This window comes from Choristoneura fumiferana, chromosome 16 (genome assembly GCF_025370935.1).
Source record: "Choristoneura fumiferana chromosome 16, NRCan_CFum_1, whole genome shotgun sequence".
Taxonomy (NCBI): Eukaryota; Metazoa; Arthropoda; class Insecta; order Lepidoptera; family Tortricidae; genus Choristoneura; species Choristoneura fumiferana.
The window spans coordinates 211,321-231,988 of NC_133487.1; the positions used below are offsets into that span (position 1 = coordinate 211,321).

Below are 20,668 nucleotides of genomic sequence, written 5' to 3' on the forward strand. Positions count from 1 at the left end.
ATATAACTCGAGCTGGCCATGACACCCAGTATCTCACAAATCAGTAGGTAGATTCCTTTTTTATTTTTTAATACATCTACGAAATAAATATTTTGATTATGTTAAATCGATCTTTTATTTATTTAAAATCGTTATAAACTACACCACAAAACCATGATCATGTATCGTCGCTGTCGCTGTCGCTACGGCGCGGCGGCGGCCCGGCCTCCGCGCCAACTTATCTAGTAATGTCTACGAGGTATCTACAGCGAGCGATATCCGCGTGTCAGTAAATAAAATAGTTAATTTCACTCCAATTCATTATGTACATATTATTTACAGTATGTATATCGCGCGCGGCGCCGGAGTCCCGCACTATCCAATAGTAATACTCCATCGAACTAAATATATTTATTATTAAATTAACGATCAATCAAAAACCATCGCCAGCGAGCTCGCCGACAGTTAAATAACGAATTCATCTAGTACACATGATCACTTCACACGGGCGTCGGTCTTACTCATTCATTAAATAATTGCTTACGTAGAAATACATTGTCTATGATAAACAGTGCGGTACGCGGCGGGCGGCGGGCGGGGGCGGCGACGGGCCGCTACGCGAGCCCCAGCTTGTGCTTCTTGCGCGCCTTTTTGACGTAGGCCTCCACCAGCGCCTGGATCTTGGACGGGTTGATCTCGCCGCTCTTGTTGTGGCAGATCTGCAAACATTTTACCACATTCAGATTGCCCGAATATAAATTAAAATGTGTCGCTAAGCGCAAAACTCGCGAAACGGCTGGACCGATTTCGCTAATTCCTTTTGTTGTGTACCACATATCGATGCGCACTACACTCTTAATCCAGTGGCAGCGTGTTTTCGCTTTGTAGCGAACACTGCCTGTGAGCAGAGAACCCGATCGTCTGTTGGGTGCTCGGCACTGAGCGTGTCAATTAACTATCCCTAAATAGTCCAACTAAAAAAGATTTATTTTCACCGTAAGTTACCTACAAGGCAGAGATAGGAAATATAGTTAGTCACCGCCGTCAAAATATAGGTAGTGCCACTGATGTGGTGTCCGACAAAGGCGAACCTTTAGGCTTGTTTTTATGTGCCCGAATATGGCTGGCAAAGCCAAACTTAGTCTTAAAAGTGCCACTAGAGTTGAGGTCACGCACACAAGAACATGTCGTGTGATGATGGCAGGATTTAGACATTTAGTCATTCATTCCCCTTTGTGTGTAAATGATTCGTTCAAGTGTCGTGGCACTACCTATATGTAAGTGAGCGGCGGGGCCTGGTGGTCTGGTGTAGGTACCTTGGGCACGGCGCGCCGCAGGATGTCTTTGTAGTCCTCTTTGGAGACTCGTTTTCTGGTGTAGTGGGGCTTGAGCACCAGCTTGACCTCCTCCACAACGCGCTCCTGCCGGTTCAGCTTCTTCAGGAACTGCCACAGAACACACGACACGTTACAAAAACGTTCCAAGTATCAAACATGCATTCATTCTTTTATCTTCAAAAACCTTAAATACTGTCGGTATTTTAATTTTAGGACATTGAATATTAGGCTGAATAATGGGTTTAGCATTTTAGTAACTAAAATTTTAGACTAAATAATTTTAGACCAAAAGTGTTATAGATAGATAGGAAAAAAATATATGCAAAAAAAGAAATATGTCATACATCATCGACATCATCATCTTAGCAACCCCTCCAATTGTTTTAAAATACCTATCCAACGATACCCCGCACTATAGGGTCGGTCGAGAAAAAAAAATCCCCCCCCACTTTACGTCTATGGGAAGTAACCCTAAAAATTTTTTTTGTTTAATTTATACCACTTTTGGCGTGATTGATATGTAAGGTTTCTGAGCTTAGCTGCGGACGGACAGACATGGCAGTCCTAGTTGACTATGGAACCCTAATTATAGGTCTTGACTGGACAGTCTAGATTGTTATGTTGTTTAGGTAAAATAGGTCTAGGTTATGTTGATACTGCGTCAGGGGTGAAGGCCCAAACTTGACAATGTAGGAGCTCCGTCCATGTGGAATCTATGACTTTCTTACGTTATATTCGTATTGCTTCCATATCAAACATTTTCCAAAAACATTGCCTAAAAATTGTTAAGTAAAATTAGGATATATCTCAAATATTGCAAGTTACGAAGCGCGCGTGTGTGTATGTGTATAAGGGTGTAGCATGACCGACCTTGCTCTTGACTTGCATCTCGACGGCGGAGCTCGGCAGCTCGTCCAGGATCTTGAGGCTGTCGTCGTCCAGTCGCACGCCCACTTGCGTCTTGCCTGTCACACACAACACGACGCCATCAACATACGAGCCGATATGCGGGAACGAACAGAACATAGTACAAGGAGGGACGGTCACCTTTCTTCCGGTTGAACTTGACGGGCACCTTGGCGGCGGCGTGCGGCTTGGTGCGGCGGCGCGGCTTGGCGGCGAACAGCGAGTCGAAGGCGTCGCGCTTCTGCGCGTGCGCCGGCGGCGAGAACAGGTCGCCGAAGTCGCTGGAGCCCGGCGAGTAGGGCGAGTCGCCGCCGTCGTCGCGCCGCGGCAGCGGCAGCAGCGCGATCTTGGTGGCCTGCATCGGCTTGATCGGGTTGGACTTGATCGGGCTCGGCTTGGCCAGGAACAGCTTGGGCTGCGCGCGCGGCGCCTCGGGCAGCGAGACGCGCGGCGCGGGGGGCGGGGGCGGGGCGGCGCGGCGGCGGGCGCGGGCGCGGGCGTGGCGGGCGGCGCGGGCGCGGCGGGCGGCGGCGGCGGGTCGGGCGCCTCGTCGCGCGTGGACTGCAGCAGCGCCATGACCTTCTCGATGGGCTCGAGCGGGCGGCGCGCCAGCACGTCGTCGGCCGACATGTTGGTGCGCTGCGCCGCCTCCAGCGTCATGCTGGGCGGCTCGGGCGAGGCGGCGCGCGCCGCGGACGACGGCGACAGGGACGGCGAGCGCGTCGGCTCGAACGGGTCGTACGCGTCGGGCGAGTCGGGCGCGGGCGGCGTGGCCGGCCCCGCCCCGGCCCGGCGCCGCCTCCGAGGGCTCCTCCTCGCGCAGCGGGTTGGGCGCGCGCGGCGCCGCGCCGGGCTTGGCCGGCAGCGCGAACTTGACGGGCGCGGGCGCGGCGGCGGCGGCCGGCTCGGGCGGCGTCTTGGGCCCGACGGCGAAGGCGGGCGCCGGGTCGGGCGCGGGCGGCGCGGGCGCGGCCGGCTCGCCGTGGTCGCTGTCGCTGAGCACGATCACGTTCTTGGGCGAGGGCGTCAGCTCGCGGAAGGGCGAGCGCTCCAGGTCGATGATGGCGACCGGCTTGGCGGCGGCGTCTGTGGGCGCGGGCGCGGCGCGGCGGCGGCGGCGCCCCTTGTCGCGGCGCGCGTGCTTGCGGCGCTCGGGCGGCGCGGCGGCCCGCTGCTGCTCCGCGAAGCTGACGCTGACGAGGATGTTGTCTCCGGAGGTGAACACCTCCTTGCTGGGCGCCGCCTGGTCCTTGCCGCGCTTGTGGCGCGGGCGGCGCGGGGAGGGGCGCGCGCGGGCGGCGGCGGCGTGCGGCGGCGTGCGCGGCGACAGCAGCCGCGAGTCCACGGACAGCGGCGACCAGGCGCGGGGGGGGCCGCGGGCGCGGGCGCGGGCGACGCGGACGGCGAGCGGCTGGGGCTGCGCCGCTTGCGCTTGCGCTTGGGCGTCTTGCGGCGGTCGGCGCGGCGGCGCGGGGCGGGGGCGGGGGCGGGGGCGGGCGCGGCGCCGGCGGGCGGCGAGGAGCGGGCGCGCTTCTTCTTCTTGGCGGGCTTGGCGGGCTTGGGGCTGCGCGCGGCGCTGCGGCGGCGCTTGCGGCGCGGGGAGGGCTCGCGGCGGCGGCGGCGCGGGGAGGCGGAGGGGCGGCGCTTGCGGCGGCGCGGCGGGGAGGCGCGCGGGGAGGGCGTGCGCTCGCGGGGGGAGGGCGGCGGCGAGCGCGGGCGCGCGGCGCAGGCGGGGGACACGTCGCGGCCGAACGGGTCCTTGTACTTGCGCTTCTCGGTGACGACGCTGCGCACGTCGTAGCGCTCCAGGTCCTTGCGCTTGTCGCGGCGGCGCGGGGAGCGGGGGGAGCGCGGGGAGCGGGGCGAGGCGGGCGAGGCGGACGCGGAGCGGCGGCGGCGCTCCTTGTCGCGGTAGGCGCGCTCGCGGCCCTGCTTGCTGAGCTTGCGGAAGGCCGGAGCGTCCTTCTTGGTCTTGTCGCGCTTGGCGGGCTTCTTGCGGCGGCGCTCGTCGGCGCGCGGCGGCGAGTCGCTGAACACGCCGCGCGCCTCGTCCTCCGACACGGGCTCCGTGCCCAGCGGCGCGGGCGGCGAGGCGCGGGGCGAGGCGCGGGGCGAGGCGCGGGGCGACGGCGGCGGCGACGGCGGCGGCGACGCGCGTGGTGCTCGTCCAGGCAGGGCGTGTACGAGCGCTCGTCCTCGGTCTCGCTGATGGACTCGGTCATCTTCTCGGTCGCGGCGCCCCCCGCCCCCTCCTCCCCCCCGGCCGCCGCCGCCAGCTCGGGCTCGGGCTCCGACTCGTCGTACTGCGGGGACTCGCTGCCCGGAGACGCGGTCAGTCCGTTCAGCTTCTCCGTCTCCTCCGGTGCTTTGCCGTCAGGCTCGTCATCGCCGGGTTCGTCGTCACCGGGTTCGTCGTCGCCGGATTCGTCATCACCGGGTCGGTCGTCGTCGGGCGCGTCTTCTTCCGGCTCGTCATCGTCCGGGGGCTCGTCGCCGGCGGGGGCGGCGGCGGGGGCGGGGCGGGGCTGCCGGCCGGGCTGGTCCCGCGCGGCGAGGCGGGCGCGGCGTCCTGGGGCGGCTCGTCGTCGTACTCGTCGTCCGAGATCTGTTTGTCGTCGTGTACCGCCGGCTCGGTGTCGTCAACCTTTTCCTTGTGCCGCTCGCCCTCCCCGGCCGCCGGCTCGTCCTCGGTCTGCTCGTCGCCGCTCAGGTCCCGCTCGTCGGCCGCGGACGCGGGGGCGGGGGCGGCGGCGCCGTCCGTGGGCTCCGCGGCGGGCGCGGGTGCGGGCGCGGGCTCCGGCTCCGGCTCCGGTGCCAGGTCTTCTTCGTCGTACAGGCTGACGCGCTTGATGAGCGAAGAGGTCTGCAGTTTGATCTTGATGGGGTCCCGCGTGTTGGAAGTGATCGGGCAGCGCTTGGAGACCTTCTCCTTATAGTCGGCGTCGCGCTTGGTGGGCGCGGGCGGGGCGGGGGCGGGGCGGGGGCGGGGGCCGGGTCGTCGTCCTGCTGCACGAGGTCCATGAGCGGGGGTGCGCGGGGCGCGGGGCGGCGCGCGGCGGGCGGCTGCAGCGAGCCCGCGCTGGCGATGTGCACGCTGGTGGCCGAGTAGATGGAGAAGTTGGGGCAGTCGCCGTCGTCGTCGTCGTCGCTGGGCGGCGGGGACGGGCCGCGCCGGTGCGCGTGCGCCGCCAGCACCGAGCGCACGGCCGAGTCCAGCAGCTGCTGCGGGACGGGGGCGCGCGGCGGGGACTCCAGCACCGGCGGCCGCGGCGGGGACGGCAGCGGGGCGAAGGCCGGCGCGGGCGCGGGGGGCGGTGCGGGCGCGGGGGCTGCGCGGGCGCGGGGCGGCGCGGGCGGCGACTCGTCGCTATCCTCGTCGTCGAGCGTGGGCTCAGTAGGGTCGTACTTGTCGGTGTCGATGACCAGACTGGAATCGCTTCGCTCGTCCTCCGACTTGTCCTCGGGCCTATCGAAGCGGAAGACGGGCGGCTCGGGCAGCGGGCCGTAGGCGGGCGCGGCGTGGGCGGGGGCGGGGGCGGGCGGCGCCACGCGCATGTCGAGCGGGTGCGGCGGGCGCGGCGGCGGGCGGCGCGGCTCGGGGCGGCGCGCGCGCGGCGGCGGCGGCCCCCCAGCGTACGCGCCGGGCGGCGGGTGGCGGCGCGGGCCCCAGTCGTCGTCGCGCCGCTCCCCTCGGGCGGGGCGCGCGGCGCGTGCGGCGGCGGTGCGCGCGCGCCGTACTCGTAGCCGCGGCCGAAGTTGTTGGCGCTCTGGTCGCGGTGGTAGTTGCCCTGGTAGCCGCCGCCCCAGCCGGCGCGCTGTCCGGGGTAAGCGGGCGCGGCGCGCGCGCGGCCGGCCCCCCCGCGCACGTCGAGCCGCGCGCCGCGCAGGCGCACGTCGACGGCGCCGTCGGCGCGCACGGCCAGCTGGGCGCCGCGCGCGTGCAGCAGCGTCTGGCTCTCCAGGATGTCGGACAGCAGGTCGGGCGCGGCGCGCGGGGGCGACGGCACCGATATCATTTTTCTCCTCGCCTAAAAAATTTAAGCAACATGAACATCACAATCCGTATCGGTAAATCGAGTGGCGCGGGTTCCCCGTCCGCCGGCGAGAGGCGGCTGCCGCTCGTCGCCCGCGGACAACCGTGAGCCGAAGTTACCTACAGCTACAGAGTTGAATAGTATTGCAGACCTGATTGGTTACTTACATGACTTAAAAATTGTATAATATCTAAGGGACTTTATACGGCTTGTAGGTCGAGCAAAAGTTCACGAAAAGTTCATGTTTTCAATGACGGAGCTAAAATATTATCTACGCGACGTAAAAACAGCGAATGCGACCGGGCAGCGGGCAGCCCCTTATTACAATTTATCGTTCTAACATTGGAAGTAGAAAGCACCTGTCTGAAAGCGCTGATGACGCTGGGCGAGGGTCTGGCGGCGACGGCGGGCCCGGCGCGGCCCGGCTCGGGGCCCGCCTCGTCGTCCTCGAAGTAGTCCAGCTCGTGCGGCGAGCCGAACAGCCGCAGCGGCGCGATGCCGGCGCGTGCGCGCGACGCCGCCAGCTGGGCGGGGGCGGCGCGGGGGGCGGCGGGGCGGGCGCCGCCTTCAGCGCGGCCAGCTGCGCGCGCACGCCGGCGCGCACCGCCGTGCGCCGCGCCGCAGTGCGCACGCGACGCCGACGGATCTGACGCAACAACCGACCTCAATTTTACGCCCATTACAAGGACCTATACTTTTTTTAACCTCTTCACCACAATACGACAGAAGTAACGTTCTCTGTACGTCACAAAAAATCCGGCGACAGATCCACTTAATTTTTAATTCCATTGCCGAAGAATTAACTTAGATAGATGACCAGGGAGCGTAACTTCGGGGCCGATGACAGACGTATGACGTCAAGCTAAATACAGTGTGTTCTTATCCAGACTTCTTTAGTTTACTGATATAATCAATGTCAGATAGAACGCAGGGAAGTTTCATGGATGGTTTTGGCATTTGGAATTGCCAGAATTTTAAGCAGTGAGAAATATTTTTAAAATCATTGTCATCAAACAAAATTGATTTACATGAAGAAAGGTTTTGATCTTCAACTTTTGCTTTGCTCCATGTGCGGTTATGAGGATTATGACCAGTACAACACCAATTTGTAAGTGGCGGGAGATTCGAGAGTCATATTGCCCTGAGTGTACACGTGAAATTTGTTTAAGTAAATAAAAACAAATATTTTTTTGTTACAATTAGATTACCCAGCAAAATATTTTATTCACATGGTATTTTAAATTTACATCACCACTAAATTAAAGTCATTAGCATCATTGCAGTGTTGTAATTTTGTTTTATGAACATCCTATATGTGACTTCACGTCACAATGACGTCGCCCGCACCAAAGTTACGCTCCCTGTAGATGACCGTGGTGTGTGCGGTATTCTATTGGCTGTCACGACTGGACCACAGGGGCGGTGAAAAGGTTAAAAGCCGACAACAGATCAATGGATCGACTTGTTGATTGATACTCATGTGGTGTTGATAATTTTCATCAAATGACTTGCATGTTCGTTTTCCTCTCTCAATAAAAAACCTCTAAGTATGTAACAAATTTGTACAAATTTGTTTCAAATTTAAAGAAAAAAGGTAAGCACTTACAGTACCTAGGTCTGCATACACAAGGCTACACAAATCTCAAGCATCTGAAGATTTTTATGTCGTGTATTGGCAACGCGTTTAGGGACCAAATTACGTCACATATTTTGAAAGGCGGACGGGCTTGTGTTGTGTGCAACAATAAAAGAATTGCGATTTTCACACAAGTAAATGCGACAGTGGGCGAGTCTAAAAGTGATCTAAATTGGGAAAGACGTAATTAATTAGGTACGAACCTCTATAAGCTTGTATTGCGATTGCGGCAGTGACTTGCGAACTAAATTATCGCGGGTATCGAACATTTGAGTTGCCTTGTACAGTCAAACAAATTGAAATATGACCCAGAGCGGAACCTTTTAATGATCAATTTCACTATGATTTCCTAAGCAAAAGCGTGACGCCAGATTCGCGGAACGCCAGATTCACAGAACGCCAGATTTTCAGATTCACAGAATGCCAGATTCGCACGATGCCAGATATCAGATTCGCAGAATGCCAGATTCGCATAGTACCAGATTCGCAGAACGCCAGATTCGCAGAATGCCAGATTCATTTCTTCTTCATTCTGAGAGGAGGCCTGTGCCCAGCAGTGGGACGGACCCGGCCTTTGGGTTGATGATTGTGCGAATCTGGCGTTCTGCGAATCTGGCGTACTATGCGAATCAGGCATTCTGCGAATCTGAAATCGGGCATTGTGCAAATCTGGCATTCTGCGAATCTGGTATACTGCGAATCTGAAAATCTGACAGTATGCGAATCTGGCGTTTTTCAAATCTGGTACAAAGCGTCAAAACCAACATTACATCAGTAGCACAAAGGTTCTACCCTGGGTCATGATTCAATTTGTTTGATTGTACATGAAGAGCCTATGTATTAAAAATTTTCCTCAACTGTAGTACTTAACTAAACACACTGCGCTTTTCTCCCTCATCTCGTACTTGACGATTGTACCAATGCAATGTTAGTTGCAATAAACTTCACACCTAATAGAAGGCTTTCATTTCATCACAGCTAACCAATACGAGCTCTACTAGTGGCTGCAAATGGTATTATCCTGCACTGGCGACAAGGACGGAATCTTAATTCAGGGAATTTTATTGAATACACCAATGCAATCTTTGAATAAAGTAGGAAGGGCAAAGCAGCAGTGCAATTGGTATCTGCATTGACATTTATGATAATAAATAAGCTTTTATTGTAGTTTTTTAGTTTCTATTGTTGCAAACCTTCAGGGTACCGTGTGGCATACTCTAGAGCTTGCCATTGTTTTCTGTCACAAACCACTCTTCTTCAGTAAAGCTCACTACCGTCAGATCATCTTCCCGTTTCCTGTGTGGTCTACCCCTTTTCTGATTGCCATAACTAGGGTAAGTTTTAATTTTGGGTCTATTTTCAACATTTAACCTCAGCATAATGTCCACCAGCATTCCAGCTTCTCGTCTCGATTCAGAAATTTACAGCAAAATTATACATTAGCAACAAACCTTTCGTTTCCGAACGGTTTTCCTGACTCTTCTAGTTATAGGGAATTTGCCATTCTCCTCAATCTCATATTCGATGATGACGGTCTTCCTGGTCTGTCGGCGCGTGCGGCGGCGCGCGCGGGGCGCGGCGGGCCGGGCGCGGGGCGCGGGGGGCGCGCCCGAGGTGGAGGGCTGGTCGCGCTGGCTGCGGGACGAGCGGCGCGGCTCACGCGGCTGCCGCAGCGGCGCAGGGCGCGGGCCCCGCGGCCGCTCCATGTCCGCTATGTCATTGAACAGGTCTTCCACCTCCGACAGGTACACGATGTCCTCCAGCGTGCCCGCGTTCTGTATGCCGCTGCTGATGCAGCTCGGGCAGTGCCACTGGTCTATGGGAATCTGAAAGATAAAACTTTAGTTAGGACCAACTGACTCTATATTTCGTCTACTGTTTTTTATTGAACCATTATCTCACTTCAAACAGTGGCGGCGAAAGGCACTGCAGGTGGAAGCCGAGGTCGCAGCCGTCGCACAGGAGCATTGTGTCTTCATTGTCAGCACTCCCACATATCTACAATCACAAAAAATCTTAAACATCCATACATATGTACCAGGGCCGGTCGTAACGACAAACCAGGTGGTGTTTTTAGTACACCAGTCATATGTTTGAAGACTATCCAGTGCAAGTCAATGACATTAAATTTGAATATAAAAACAACCAGCCCTCTTGTTCTGAGAGGAGGCCTGTGCCCAGCAGTGGGATGTATATAGGCTAGGATGATGATGATGATAAAAACAACATAACAATATTATGAAATGAATTGGGGAAGTGTAGTACATCAGGCTTCTGTGCTAGTACAGAGAGGTTGTAGATTTTCATCTAACACTGTTGACATATATACATTTTCTTATTTTTGTTGAAGCTTTGAAGACTCCAGTTGATTATGTCAGCCTCATGACAGATTGATACCTCAGTTCCCTACACAAGATACAGATCAAAAAAGTGGTAAATGGCTTTGTCAGATGTCCACTCTCAGAGCCAACAATTGACCTGATTGTTTGGAATTAACTCTCTTCACATGCACAGCTGATATTTAAATACCTTTAAACAAGCAATTCTTATAAATTACTACTGAGCAAATTTTTTATGCCCACTCAATAATTTTGTTAATGACAACAGCAATGAAATTCTAGAATAGCCTCAGCAGTGTTGTTTTTAAACAGGTATAGGCCTACCTAGTCACCAGTATCTAAATAAATGCCATCATAATTATAACTTAGTTATAAAAATTACCCAATTTTTTTTTTATATCAACACCATAAATAATTGTAATTATATAGCTGATAAAATATTAGTAGCCATCTACCTCGCAGATTGTAGGGTCCTCAATAAGAAACATCTCGACAGAGGGTCGGCGCTCCACCACCTGCACAGGCTCGGAGCGCAGAACGCGGCCTCCCGCGCACGCGCGCACCACAATAGAGTCGAAAGTCATGCGGTCTACTGGACACGTGTTAACATTCCTGGACCACTCTGTGATGCAGTCCAGGCAGAATATATGCTCGCAGCTCTGTGGCGTGCCGACCTCCTGGTCTGTAAACCGCAGGAGGCAAATTGAGCATTTATCTGAGTTTCCCTCCGAGCTGTCCGAGGCGAAGCCAGAGGCTGGCTTAGCCAGGGCGGGTGCGGTGGAGCGGCCAGACGAGTCGCTGTCGACGTCCGAGTCGCGTAGTTGGGGCAGCGCGCGGCGGCGGCGCGCGCCCACCGAGCTGCCGCTGCTGCCGCCGTCCGAGTCGCTCATCACCTGCAACACGCACTCAGTCACTACACTGCAAAGCGGGAGGATACTGCGTGCCGCCGGAGCCTGGCTCACCCGCAGGCGCCGCTTGCGCGTTCGCGTCGGCCCGCTGTCGTCGCTGTCCGACTCCGAAGCGGACGACAGCACCATCACTTTCTTGATGCGCCGCAGTGGCCGCGCCGGCGGCGGAGACCCATCACTGCCGTCGTCACTCATTCCGGCGGTCGGCTCTCCGATACTGGTTCCTCGTCCACTGGGGCCTCAGAACGCGGACACGAAGCGAGTTGGCAAAGGTGTAAATGACCTTTGCGAGTCCAATTTTGTAGCATTCGAGATAAAGATAACTGAATTCATCCGTTCGATACGATATATTGCCGTTTTAGAGTTGTCTAATTACATAAAACTACGTCTAGTGCGTTATAATTTATTTTTAATATTTTGACAGCAAGCCGCTTCGCTAGTCAGTCGGCCATTTTCATTACATTTTGTGCGATGGCAGGGTTGCCCTGCCACAAAATAGTTCCCGGTAAATTAATGGGAAGCAAAATTTTACTTTTGCCAAAATGTAATTAGATAAGACTGATCGCTCCTGCACTGTAAATAAGCAATAATCCACAAATTCAATTATGTACTAGCATTATTTGATTATCAGGTTCGCGCTTATTTTGTAACTTGAAATTCAATGCACAGGATTTTATTTTTTTGAGCTGGCACTGTTTATGACTGTTCGAGTCTATGAATTTTGGGTTTGAGTAAGGTTCGAGTCGAGACAAGACAAATGTTAATATTATCATCAATAGGTAACCATTTTAATGTAAATATATTCTTCAATGTAACATATATAACTGTAAATCCAATTATGAAATAATTATTATAGTATCTGCATGTCCATTCTTCATTTTCTTTATGCAACACATAAATGGAATACCGGTATCGGTATTGGTATGATCCGTGAAAAGACAAATTAAAAGAAAGAGAACATCACTAGATAATCTCATGTGCGCGGAGCCGAATTCTTTCCGCTTTGTGCGTTATAAATTTTATAATATTTTAGCCTGCGGCTAGTTTTTTTTAATACAAGTTGAATAAGAAATGACCGCTGAAAACGAACGTGAAATATATCATAAGTTAGAAGCCATGAAAGAGATCAGGTATTGTCTTTAATGTCATTTTTATGAGATAAGTTCGCACCTGTGGACTCGATCAATAAACACTTGACACCGATTATTGTTCAGTAAACCTGTAAATCCTCAAATTAATTACCGATCTGTGCGCCCTCACCAGTTTCAAGCGTTTTACTACCAAGGCTATGAATAAGGCAACAGCGGCAATGTAGGTACCGCAAATGTTATTGTTGTTTACATTACAATCTTTACTTCGATTTTTTTGATGCTTTCGAAAGGGACTAATTTCATTTTGGTCCATTCCACCTATGAACCGGCCAGGGTATAGTCTGTTTTTACGAAGACCACCGCTGACCTCACAATAATTGTATTTTTGTTTACCATTCTGGTTTAGTTTGGTTGAAGTGCCTGCTGAAAAAAATATAGTAGATCTCTGATTGCTTGGAAGAAATCGCCCAAGAGCAATCTAATATATGCATAGTCATTTTGTCTTGTATATATTGATGATGATAATGATGAAGATGAATTTTGTCTTCTACTTTCTATAACTCATGGAATTAAGTCCCATAAATGAAAATCACGAGTTTCTGCTTTATTTATCAAGAGATGTACCTAATAAACAACTTTGCAAAGTACAAAGATGCAAGTGAAAAATAAGTCAATCCTATATTTGTTTTTGAGTGTTTTCAGCAACATCAGTGGTTATCAAATATTAAATAATTAAAAGCAATTTTTTTAACTTTTTACTATGACTAAGTTAAAAATCAATTGTATACATTTTTAGGGTTCCATACCCAAAGGGTGCCAACCCTATTACTGAGACTCCACTGTCTGTGTGTCTGTCCATCTGTCTGTCCGTCTGTCAAAGGGCTCTATCTCTTGAGCCATAATAGCTAGAGACTTGAAGTTTTCACAGATTATGTATTACTGTGGCCATTATAACAACAAATACTGAAAACAGAATAAAATAGATATTTAAGGGGGGTTCCCATGCAACTTGAGTTTTTGCCCGTTTTTTGCTAATGTTTTATGTTGTATAGATAATGGTACGGAACCCTTTGTGCGCAAGTCTGACTTGCACTTGGGCAGTTTTTTTATACTACCAGTACATTTGGAAAAACCATCATTGCCAAAAATGTGCTGCAAGAAACTTGGCAGAAAGTCAATTGTATAAAAGTTGAATAATTACATGGCTATGGAGTCCCTCAGTTAAGCTTAAATCTAATAAGTATAATCTCTACTCGCATGTTCAATGGAGGTGTAAAATGCCTTTTTAATAAAATTGTATCTATTACCTGTGTATTACAAATACAAATACAAATAATTTCTTTGTCCAACATAGGCAAATTACAGGCTGTTACTTACATTATTATTTGTATCACTATGTGGTGCCTTGTGGAATACAAATTCATTTGTATTCTGAGTTCAGTAGGTACATACACCCTACTGCTGCTCTATTCATTTTCAATGTAAATACTTCAACCTACATTTTAACTGTTTAGTTCAAAACAAGTGTTTGTGCTGCAGGAATAAAACAATAACCCTGGAGCGTATGAAACGCAGCATCCTGACGGAGGTGCGCTCGGGGGACGCGGAGGGACGCTGCCTGCAGCAGTACAAGCGAGAGATGGAGCTGCTGCAGCAGGAGAAGATGAGCCACGTCGAGGAGTTGCGCCAAATACATGCTGACATCAACGCGGTGAGTGCTGCCCCCACCCCCATACTGTGACGGAGGTGCGGTCGGGGGACGCGGAGAGACGCTGTCATAATTCGTAGTCATTTGAATGCACCTGGCAAAGTCTCGGGCCTGGTCTGACAGCGGTCAATGAAGCTGCGAACTATATGCTTTATTGTTGTGGTTTCTCCAGCATCAAGATGACTTTTTCTCATTATAATTTATATTCATGGCTCTTATAACTTACCTTTTGCAAATCAGTGCAGACTGTAATATTTTATTGTAATAAAAATTGAAATCCATTAGTAATTGTTTGTTTATACATAGATTGAGACCACTAGAGCCAGCTCGCGGCGTGTTTATTTGTGCGTCTGTTCCCAGCCTGCCCACCGACTGTTTGTTTTGGCTGTCAGGGTAACAGGCTAATTTGATCCAACTGGAACAAGTTTCGTGAATAGCTCTTTGTTGTATGAATGGATGAATGTGTGGTCGTGATTGTAATGGCATGAATGAAATTTATAGTTGTTTATGTGGTCTTTTTTCAAGTTTAGTATAGCATCAGGCAGGTGTATATGTGTGTGGTATCTTTTGGTGCATCAGTAATTGGTGGGGCTATGATAAGATAAACTTTTACTTGTTTCACTTTTTATTCATAAGTCAACAGCTCTGGATTTCAAACTGGTATGATAATACTGGTTTAACATTGAGATTATTTGCACCAGATTCAAGCCCAAGGGCGGATCCACCGTTGTGGGCGCGACGTGCATGCCCACAACCCTAATAGACTTGTAACAACACACTTTTAAAAAGTCGTTAATGAATCATGATTGTTCATGAGCGAGTTCGTACTCCGACTCGTACTTGGCCGATATTTAGTTGGCTGTGACCACAACCTTTTCTGGTTAAAATATCTATCGTCTAGGAACTTTAACAGGGGTATGTAGAGCCATAATTTTGAGAAACCCTGAACTAAGTCATTAATGAGTCCGCTCCGCTCGCAGTGTAAACCGGGCCTAATGGTGTGGGGTGCGTGTGTGCAGATGGAGACGGTGATAAAGCAGACGGAGGAGAGCATGTCCCGCAAGCTGTCGGCGGCGTCGCGCCTGCACGAGGACTACCGCCCGCTGAAGGCCGAGGTGGATCTGCTGCGCCGGCAGTGCCTCGGCCTCGAGCGCCTGCCCGACCTGCACGAGGAGGAGGGCAGCCCCGTCACGCCAGAGTCAGTACAGATACAGATCACACCACACTAACAACGTCCAACCAACCAAAGCATCTGCAAACTAATCATTCGTTTCAATACATTTTATTCTGAAAAATGCAATGGTTCAATGTCTAACCAAAACATCTGTTGACTAATGATTCGTTCCAATGCATTTTATTCTGAATGGTGCACAACTGCCTATAATGTCTAACCAAAAAAAAAAATGTTTAATTTGGCCAAATATATTTTATTCTAAAACTGTTAATGTATCAGGATTCTTATTGTGTCTATTGCAGGCTGCAGCTATGACATCTTAAAAACTACTTACGATAAAGTCAATAGCGTCTTTAATACGAGTACAGTTTATTTCTTGGGTATTCAATTTATTCCCAAAAACATAACATGAATGGAATAATCCTAGATAGTCCACATACGTGTTGCTTATTTTTTCGACGTGACGTTTGTGACAACAACTAGCAAATAGCAAATATAGCAAAGTCGTGTAGATACACCAACTGCAACTGCGAAAATTAAATGTTGCATTCAAAGACATATTTACGTAAAATCGTGAGTAAACAATTCGAGGAGTGAAAGAATTTAATCTCGACTAAAATATTCATTACAACCCATTGTGAGTTTACAACATGAATGTATGTAAACCATTAAGTGTAGAAAAATAAAGACACATAAGTATAACAACGTTTAAGCGGATGGGAGGAGTATTTTGGATAAGCAGGTGATGCGGGAGACGAGCAGGACCAACCCTACACCCTCAGTAATTGATAATGGATCGTTCACAATCATATTAAAGTAAACCCCCTACACTTAATTGCAGAGTGACCTTGCACTTAGTAAATAATATAAACTTCTTGTTTGCAACATTAAGAAAAAATAATGTTAAGCCGCGTTCGCATCTATCTGTCGTGTTGTGTTGTGATGCTCTCTATCTCTCTCTCTGATACATGTAAAAAAAAAAGATAAATGTAAACGCAACCATATAAAATGTATGAAACGGATACCGTTCTGATGCGGCACGACACGACAGATAAATGTGAATACGGCTTTAATCTCAGTAATATTGATACGTTAGGTGTTAGGTAGCCTTGAACTAATTGAATCCGGTAGGGTTGGTTTTGCTCAAGTGCTCACGTCACCCGAATTATTCTGTAGATAATGTTGGTATTGGACGGTTGTCCGTGGCAGCAGTAGCATGTGTGTGTGTGTGTGTTTCAGCCGCTTCCCGTCGCTGGGCGCGGGCGGGGCGGGCGGGGGCGGGGGCGGAGGCGCGGCGGGCGGCGCGGGGCGCGCGGTGTCGTTCCTGGCGCCGGCGCCGCCGCGCAAGCCGCCGCCGCCGCCGCCCGCGTTCAGGTCTGCACTCGACCAAGATTTCATTACCGTCTCGCTGAGGTTCGATTATGTTTTATGATTTTGTTTCACTCCTGACGCCTGCACCATCTCCTATCTCGTCTCCTTCTGTGTGCTGAATGAGTCTTTATTTAGGATACATCTCTGACAGGAAGGATCCTGTAGACTAATTTCCTTTTCACGCGGTGCCGGGTGATGAAGTGTATGAACGTTTCGAAAGATTCTCAACGGTACGTAATGCACCCGGTGCGGACTATCCGACAATCGGCACGTGTAAAAACTACTAACGGTGCAACAAGTCCGCCAACAGGCCAGCGGGGACGTGACGTGGCTGTATAACACGTGAGAATAATAATTAAAGGAATATAAAAGTGACGCGAACAAGAAGCGCCGTGTTAATTTTCACAGCCGTTACAGACAAACTATATTTCAACCGCAACTACCAACCGCCATGCTCCGACAGTATTTTTCTTTTCATTTGTCTTCTCCAACAATAACCATTCAGCACACATGATATTATTTAAGTTCTAAATTATTTACTTTGTTGTTATGTTTTGTTTTTATTTTTTGCTAAATATTATTTAAATGATGGTAAAAACGTAATGTAGGTGCATAATAGTATTTTATGCAACTGTGTCGTAATAGGGGTCCTTAAAACACGAGTGTGGTCATAATAGGGTCACAGGAGTGTTTTAAGGCCTAATTACGTACAGTTGCATACAAAATTTTATCTATATCCATATATTAAATCCTCTATCATGTGTTCCGCGAACAATTGAGAATGACCTGCATTAACTCTTACTAGGTAGGTATGTCTGCCCCACGAGCTGCGCCCGCGACGACCTGCTGCTGCACTCGTAATGACCATTACGATACAGCCGTGTTCATAATAGAATCCAATGTCGTAATGCTGGTATACTTACTATATGGGTGTAGATAAAAACTATAGTTGAACAAGTTAAATTTTCGTGTAGTACACTTAATGCACGTAGAGTTAATTCACCCAGAATTTATTCATCCGTAATTCATTGAAAACCTACAAATTTGACGGGGCCCCGCTTTGCGGAGCTCCAATTCCTAGGCGGTTTGACCTTCGCTACCTAACTAACCTAACCTGCCTATTTTCTGGTCTGAATTATGGCTGGGTGAATTAACTCAGGTGCATTAAGTGTACTACACTTAAATTCGTGTAGTACACTTAATGCACCTAGAGTTTATATTTATTTATATAAGACTTTTGGTTTCCGACTCAACATGAATTACTAAAATATCCATGTTTATTTTCTATATTTGTTTAATATGAATCTATTAATGTATTATTATGTAGTTTGAGGTTTAATTGGGCGGTATCTTCTGTACTGTTGTAGCTAACATCAGCTTAATAAAGCCGAAGTTAGATTGTGCGCTTGACGAGAACAATCTGACCAATATTAGCTGAACTCCTCATCACATTATTACACGAGCAGCGGAGCGGACAACACGTGGATTAACTCGATTGACTGGCCATTTAATACTTCTCTACTTCAATTAAAGCGCCTCCTTAGCTTCGGTAGCTAAGTACCTAAAGTAATGAACAAACTGTCTAGTTGGTCCCCGGCCAAATGTTATATCTGTATGTCTGTTTGTGTGAGTGTTCCGTGGGGATGGTTGCAGGCAGCAGCCGCCGCCGATGAAGTCGTGCCTGTCGTGCCACCAGCAGATCCACCGCAACGCGCCCATCTGCCCGCTGTGCAAGGCCAAGTCGCGCTCCAGGAACCCCAAGAAGCCCAAGAAGAAATAGTCGTCAACACTTCTCCGCGCTGAACCCCGCACTCCGCCAACAATAGGTATATACTGGGTGAAAGAGGACTTGGAATTAATTAAATTGTCGCCATATTCAAGAATACTATAGTGACTGGCACTTGGTCAGTAATTTACATTATTCCGAAAACCATAGACAAGCTCCAGCCGAGTGATGCCCTCTTTATTAATCGGCCTTTTGTCGTCGGAGTGCACCGGGAACAGTAGTTATTCGTGTTATTTTTAAACTTTACCAAAATTAGTGTAACTATCAAATAGAATTGTAATTCACGAGCGCTGGATTCGTTCTGAAGCACAGAGCATGATTCTGTGAGAAGTGGGTGACAAATTTGATAAACAGCTTGACAGATGTCGCAGTCGTTAAGCCTAATACATACCTACTTTACTCCATGGTGTCTTCGAAAGGAAAGGATGCCGGAATCTGGCACCATTTGTGTTGATAAAAGTATAACTTCAAATTTTCTGTGCCAAAATATTTATAAATCAACAATATATCTAATTCTACATATTACCATACGACTTGGTATTACACCGAATATAATAATTGCAGCACCCAAAGATGTTGAAACTTATTGCAAAATTTGTAAATAAATAAATGTTATTTACTTAATAATCCTTCGTACATTTACTAAGCATAGAACTTCTTTTCTCTCGATTTGTGATCGAGTTTAAACTGTGCCAAAATGTATCGTGATAGGAATCAAAACTATTGTCAGTAAAATTTGTTTCTTATTCGGTCGCGTGTAGATTTTGTAAATAAATTACTAAGTTAAGTTTAGGTTAAGTCTAGACTGTAATTGTGTAGGCTCCCGGTGGCTACCGCGAGTCGTATTGGATGTTAGCGTAGCAGTAACTCTAAGCCGCCACACTTGTTTAGTAAGGAAATAATTCACAGATCACTAGCTAGACATTTAAATGTTTTTTCTTAGAATCTCAGACAAAAATTGAACACTGAGACTGAGAGAGACCCCGGCTTTTGTATTGAAGTTATTTTAAAGTTCCATCAAAACATTGCGAATCCATGACATATCCATTTCCTACTTACAATTCATGTTTGAAATGGTCCTGAAGCTCTTTGTATGAAAGAGACAGTGATAAAACAGCAAGTTGTTAAAATTACTCTGTACTTAACTGAATGAGAGTTTTGAAAATGAATTTTAAATTCTGTTAATTGAGATCAAATGGTATTTGTCAACTTGTTTTAAAATTATGTTATTAAGTAGGTAATAATGGGATTTTATTTTGTGTTTAGTGCTTCATTGTCCGTCGCGCCGAAGTTAATTGTTAGTAATAAGGTGATTTCCCACCGGCGAGGCGGGGCGAGCGAGACGAGAATGCATACAAATTTCAGTTCTCGTCTCGCCCCGCCTCGCCGGTGGAAAATCGCCTTTAGCCATCGACGTGATTGCTTAGAGCAATACTTAATGAAGATTTAAAGCGATATCTCGGCTCGGTGGACGTTAGTGAAGCATTAAATACGCCCCTAGTGCTTATTTCACGCGAGAGCAGGACAGTATACAGTACAAGACCTACTGCTGATGTTTGAACGCACACGCCGAAAGAGAACAGTACCGAGGCAGAAGTTAATAGCTCGCCAGTCTATTTGTCGAGCCAGTTAGCTCCCTTCACTACCTTTCTTGCACAGCTATCTTGTGGTTGCACTCGTCTGAACGTAAGAGCAGGACAGTGCGCTCCATTGCTAGCACTCGCGGATTGTCCATCTGGCACCCACCTATATTTGAACGCTACTGTCCTTTCAAACCGTTCTATCTCACATTTCTGCCCCCCGTGTGAAATAGGCACAACTCAGCGTCAGAAGGCCTACTCCGAAACTCGAAGTTCGTATCGTACCGTCCCTCTCGCTCTCGTATTAAATAGTATAAGTATCAGAGGGACCGCACGACACGAACTTCGAGTTTCGGGTTTCGTAGTAGCCCTGCAGTAATGGTCGGGTCTGTCCCGACGTCCCGCTGCAAGGGCCCCGACCACGCTCCTGCCGCCTGTAGATAGCGTCACGCAGTGGGAGTAGCCAAGTTTTTGCAATAAAACGTTAATCTGTGTCCAATAATGCCTTTTATTTCAACTGTCAAATTGGTAAACACTACTAGCGCTCAAAGGCGGATCCACCGTTGTGGGCACGATGGGCGGCATGCCCACAACCCTAATAGAATTGTGAAGACACCCTTTAAACAGTCAATCGAGGTCCATAGGCCAATGTCTTGATGCACGGAAAAAAGGAAATAATCAAATTAAAAGTCATCCATGAGTCATGATTGTTCATGGGCGAGGCGAGGGCATACTCCGACTCGCACTTGACCGATTTTCGGGTGGCTGGCTGTGACCTGTGACCACAACCTTTTTTGAGGGCTGGATCCGCGCCTGCCA

The 20,668-nt window shown here is 49.8% G+C and overlaps 2 protein-coding genes across 5 annotated transcripts; one reads left to right on the plus strand and one right to left on the minus strand.

Annotated features, from left to right (window-relative positions):
- Positions 1 to 424: 424 nt before the first annotated feature.
- On the minus strand, positions 425 to 11,590 carry LOC141436524 (uncharacterized). The gene is given in 16 exon segments (XM_074099526.1): positions 425 to 698; positions 1,296 to 1,424; positions 2,187 to 2,281; positions 2,364 to 2,690; positions 2,693 to 3,021; positions 3,095 to 3,560; positions 3,563 to 4,525; positions 4,569 to 5,199; positions 5,202 to 5,809; positions 5,860 to 6,250; positions 6,616 to 6,813; positions 6,816 to 6,902; positions 9,344 to 9,718; positions 9,795 to 9,890; positions 10,687 to 11,124; positions 11,194 to 11,590. Coding segments are annotated over 16 exon segments (5,379 nt in total). The 5' UTR covers positions 11,335 to 11,590; the 3' UTR covers positions 425 to 593.
- Positions 11,591 to 12,107: 517 nt separating this feature from the next.
- LOC141436319 (zinc finger C4H2 domain-containing protein) lies at positions 12,108 to 20,360 on the plus strand. Of its 4 annotated transcripts, none has more exons than XM_074099251.1 (5): positions 12,108 to 12,269; positions 13,770 to 13,941; positions 14,958 to 15,136; positions 16,352 to 16,525; positions 18,137 to 20,360. In XM_074099251.1, the coding sequence occupies exons 1-5, from the start codon at positions 12,211 to 12,213 to the stop codon at positions 18,261 to 18,263; spliced, it is 711 nt and encodes a 236-aa protein (XP_073955352.1). In that variant the 5' UTR covers positions 12,108 to 12,210; the 3' UTR covers positions 18,264 to 20,360. The 4 variants fall into 4 exon arrangements, with proteins under 4 accessions (XP_073955352.1, XP_073955354.1, XP_073955355.1 ...); XM_074099253.1 differs by having other exon boundaries at positions 16,352 to 16,486; XM_074099252.1 differs by lacking the exon at positions 12,108 to 12,269 and adding an exon at positions 12,346 to 12,450.
- Positions 20,361 to 20,668: the final 308 nt, after the last annotated feature.

Coding starts and splice junctions, on each gene's coding strand:
- LOC141436319 (XM_074099251.1), top strand. CDS start 12,211: ATGACCGCTGAAAACGAACGTGAAATATATCATAAGTTAGAAGCCATG. Junction 13,942..14,957: donor TACATGCTGACATCAACGCG/GTGAGTGCTGCC, acceptor GCGTGTGTGCAG/ATGGAGACGGTGATAAAGCA. Junction 15,137..16,351: donor GGCAGCCCCGTCACGCCAGA/GTCAGTACAGAT, acceptor TGTGTGTTTCAG/CCGCTTCCCGTCGCTGGGCG.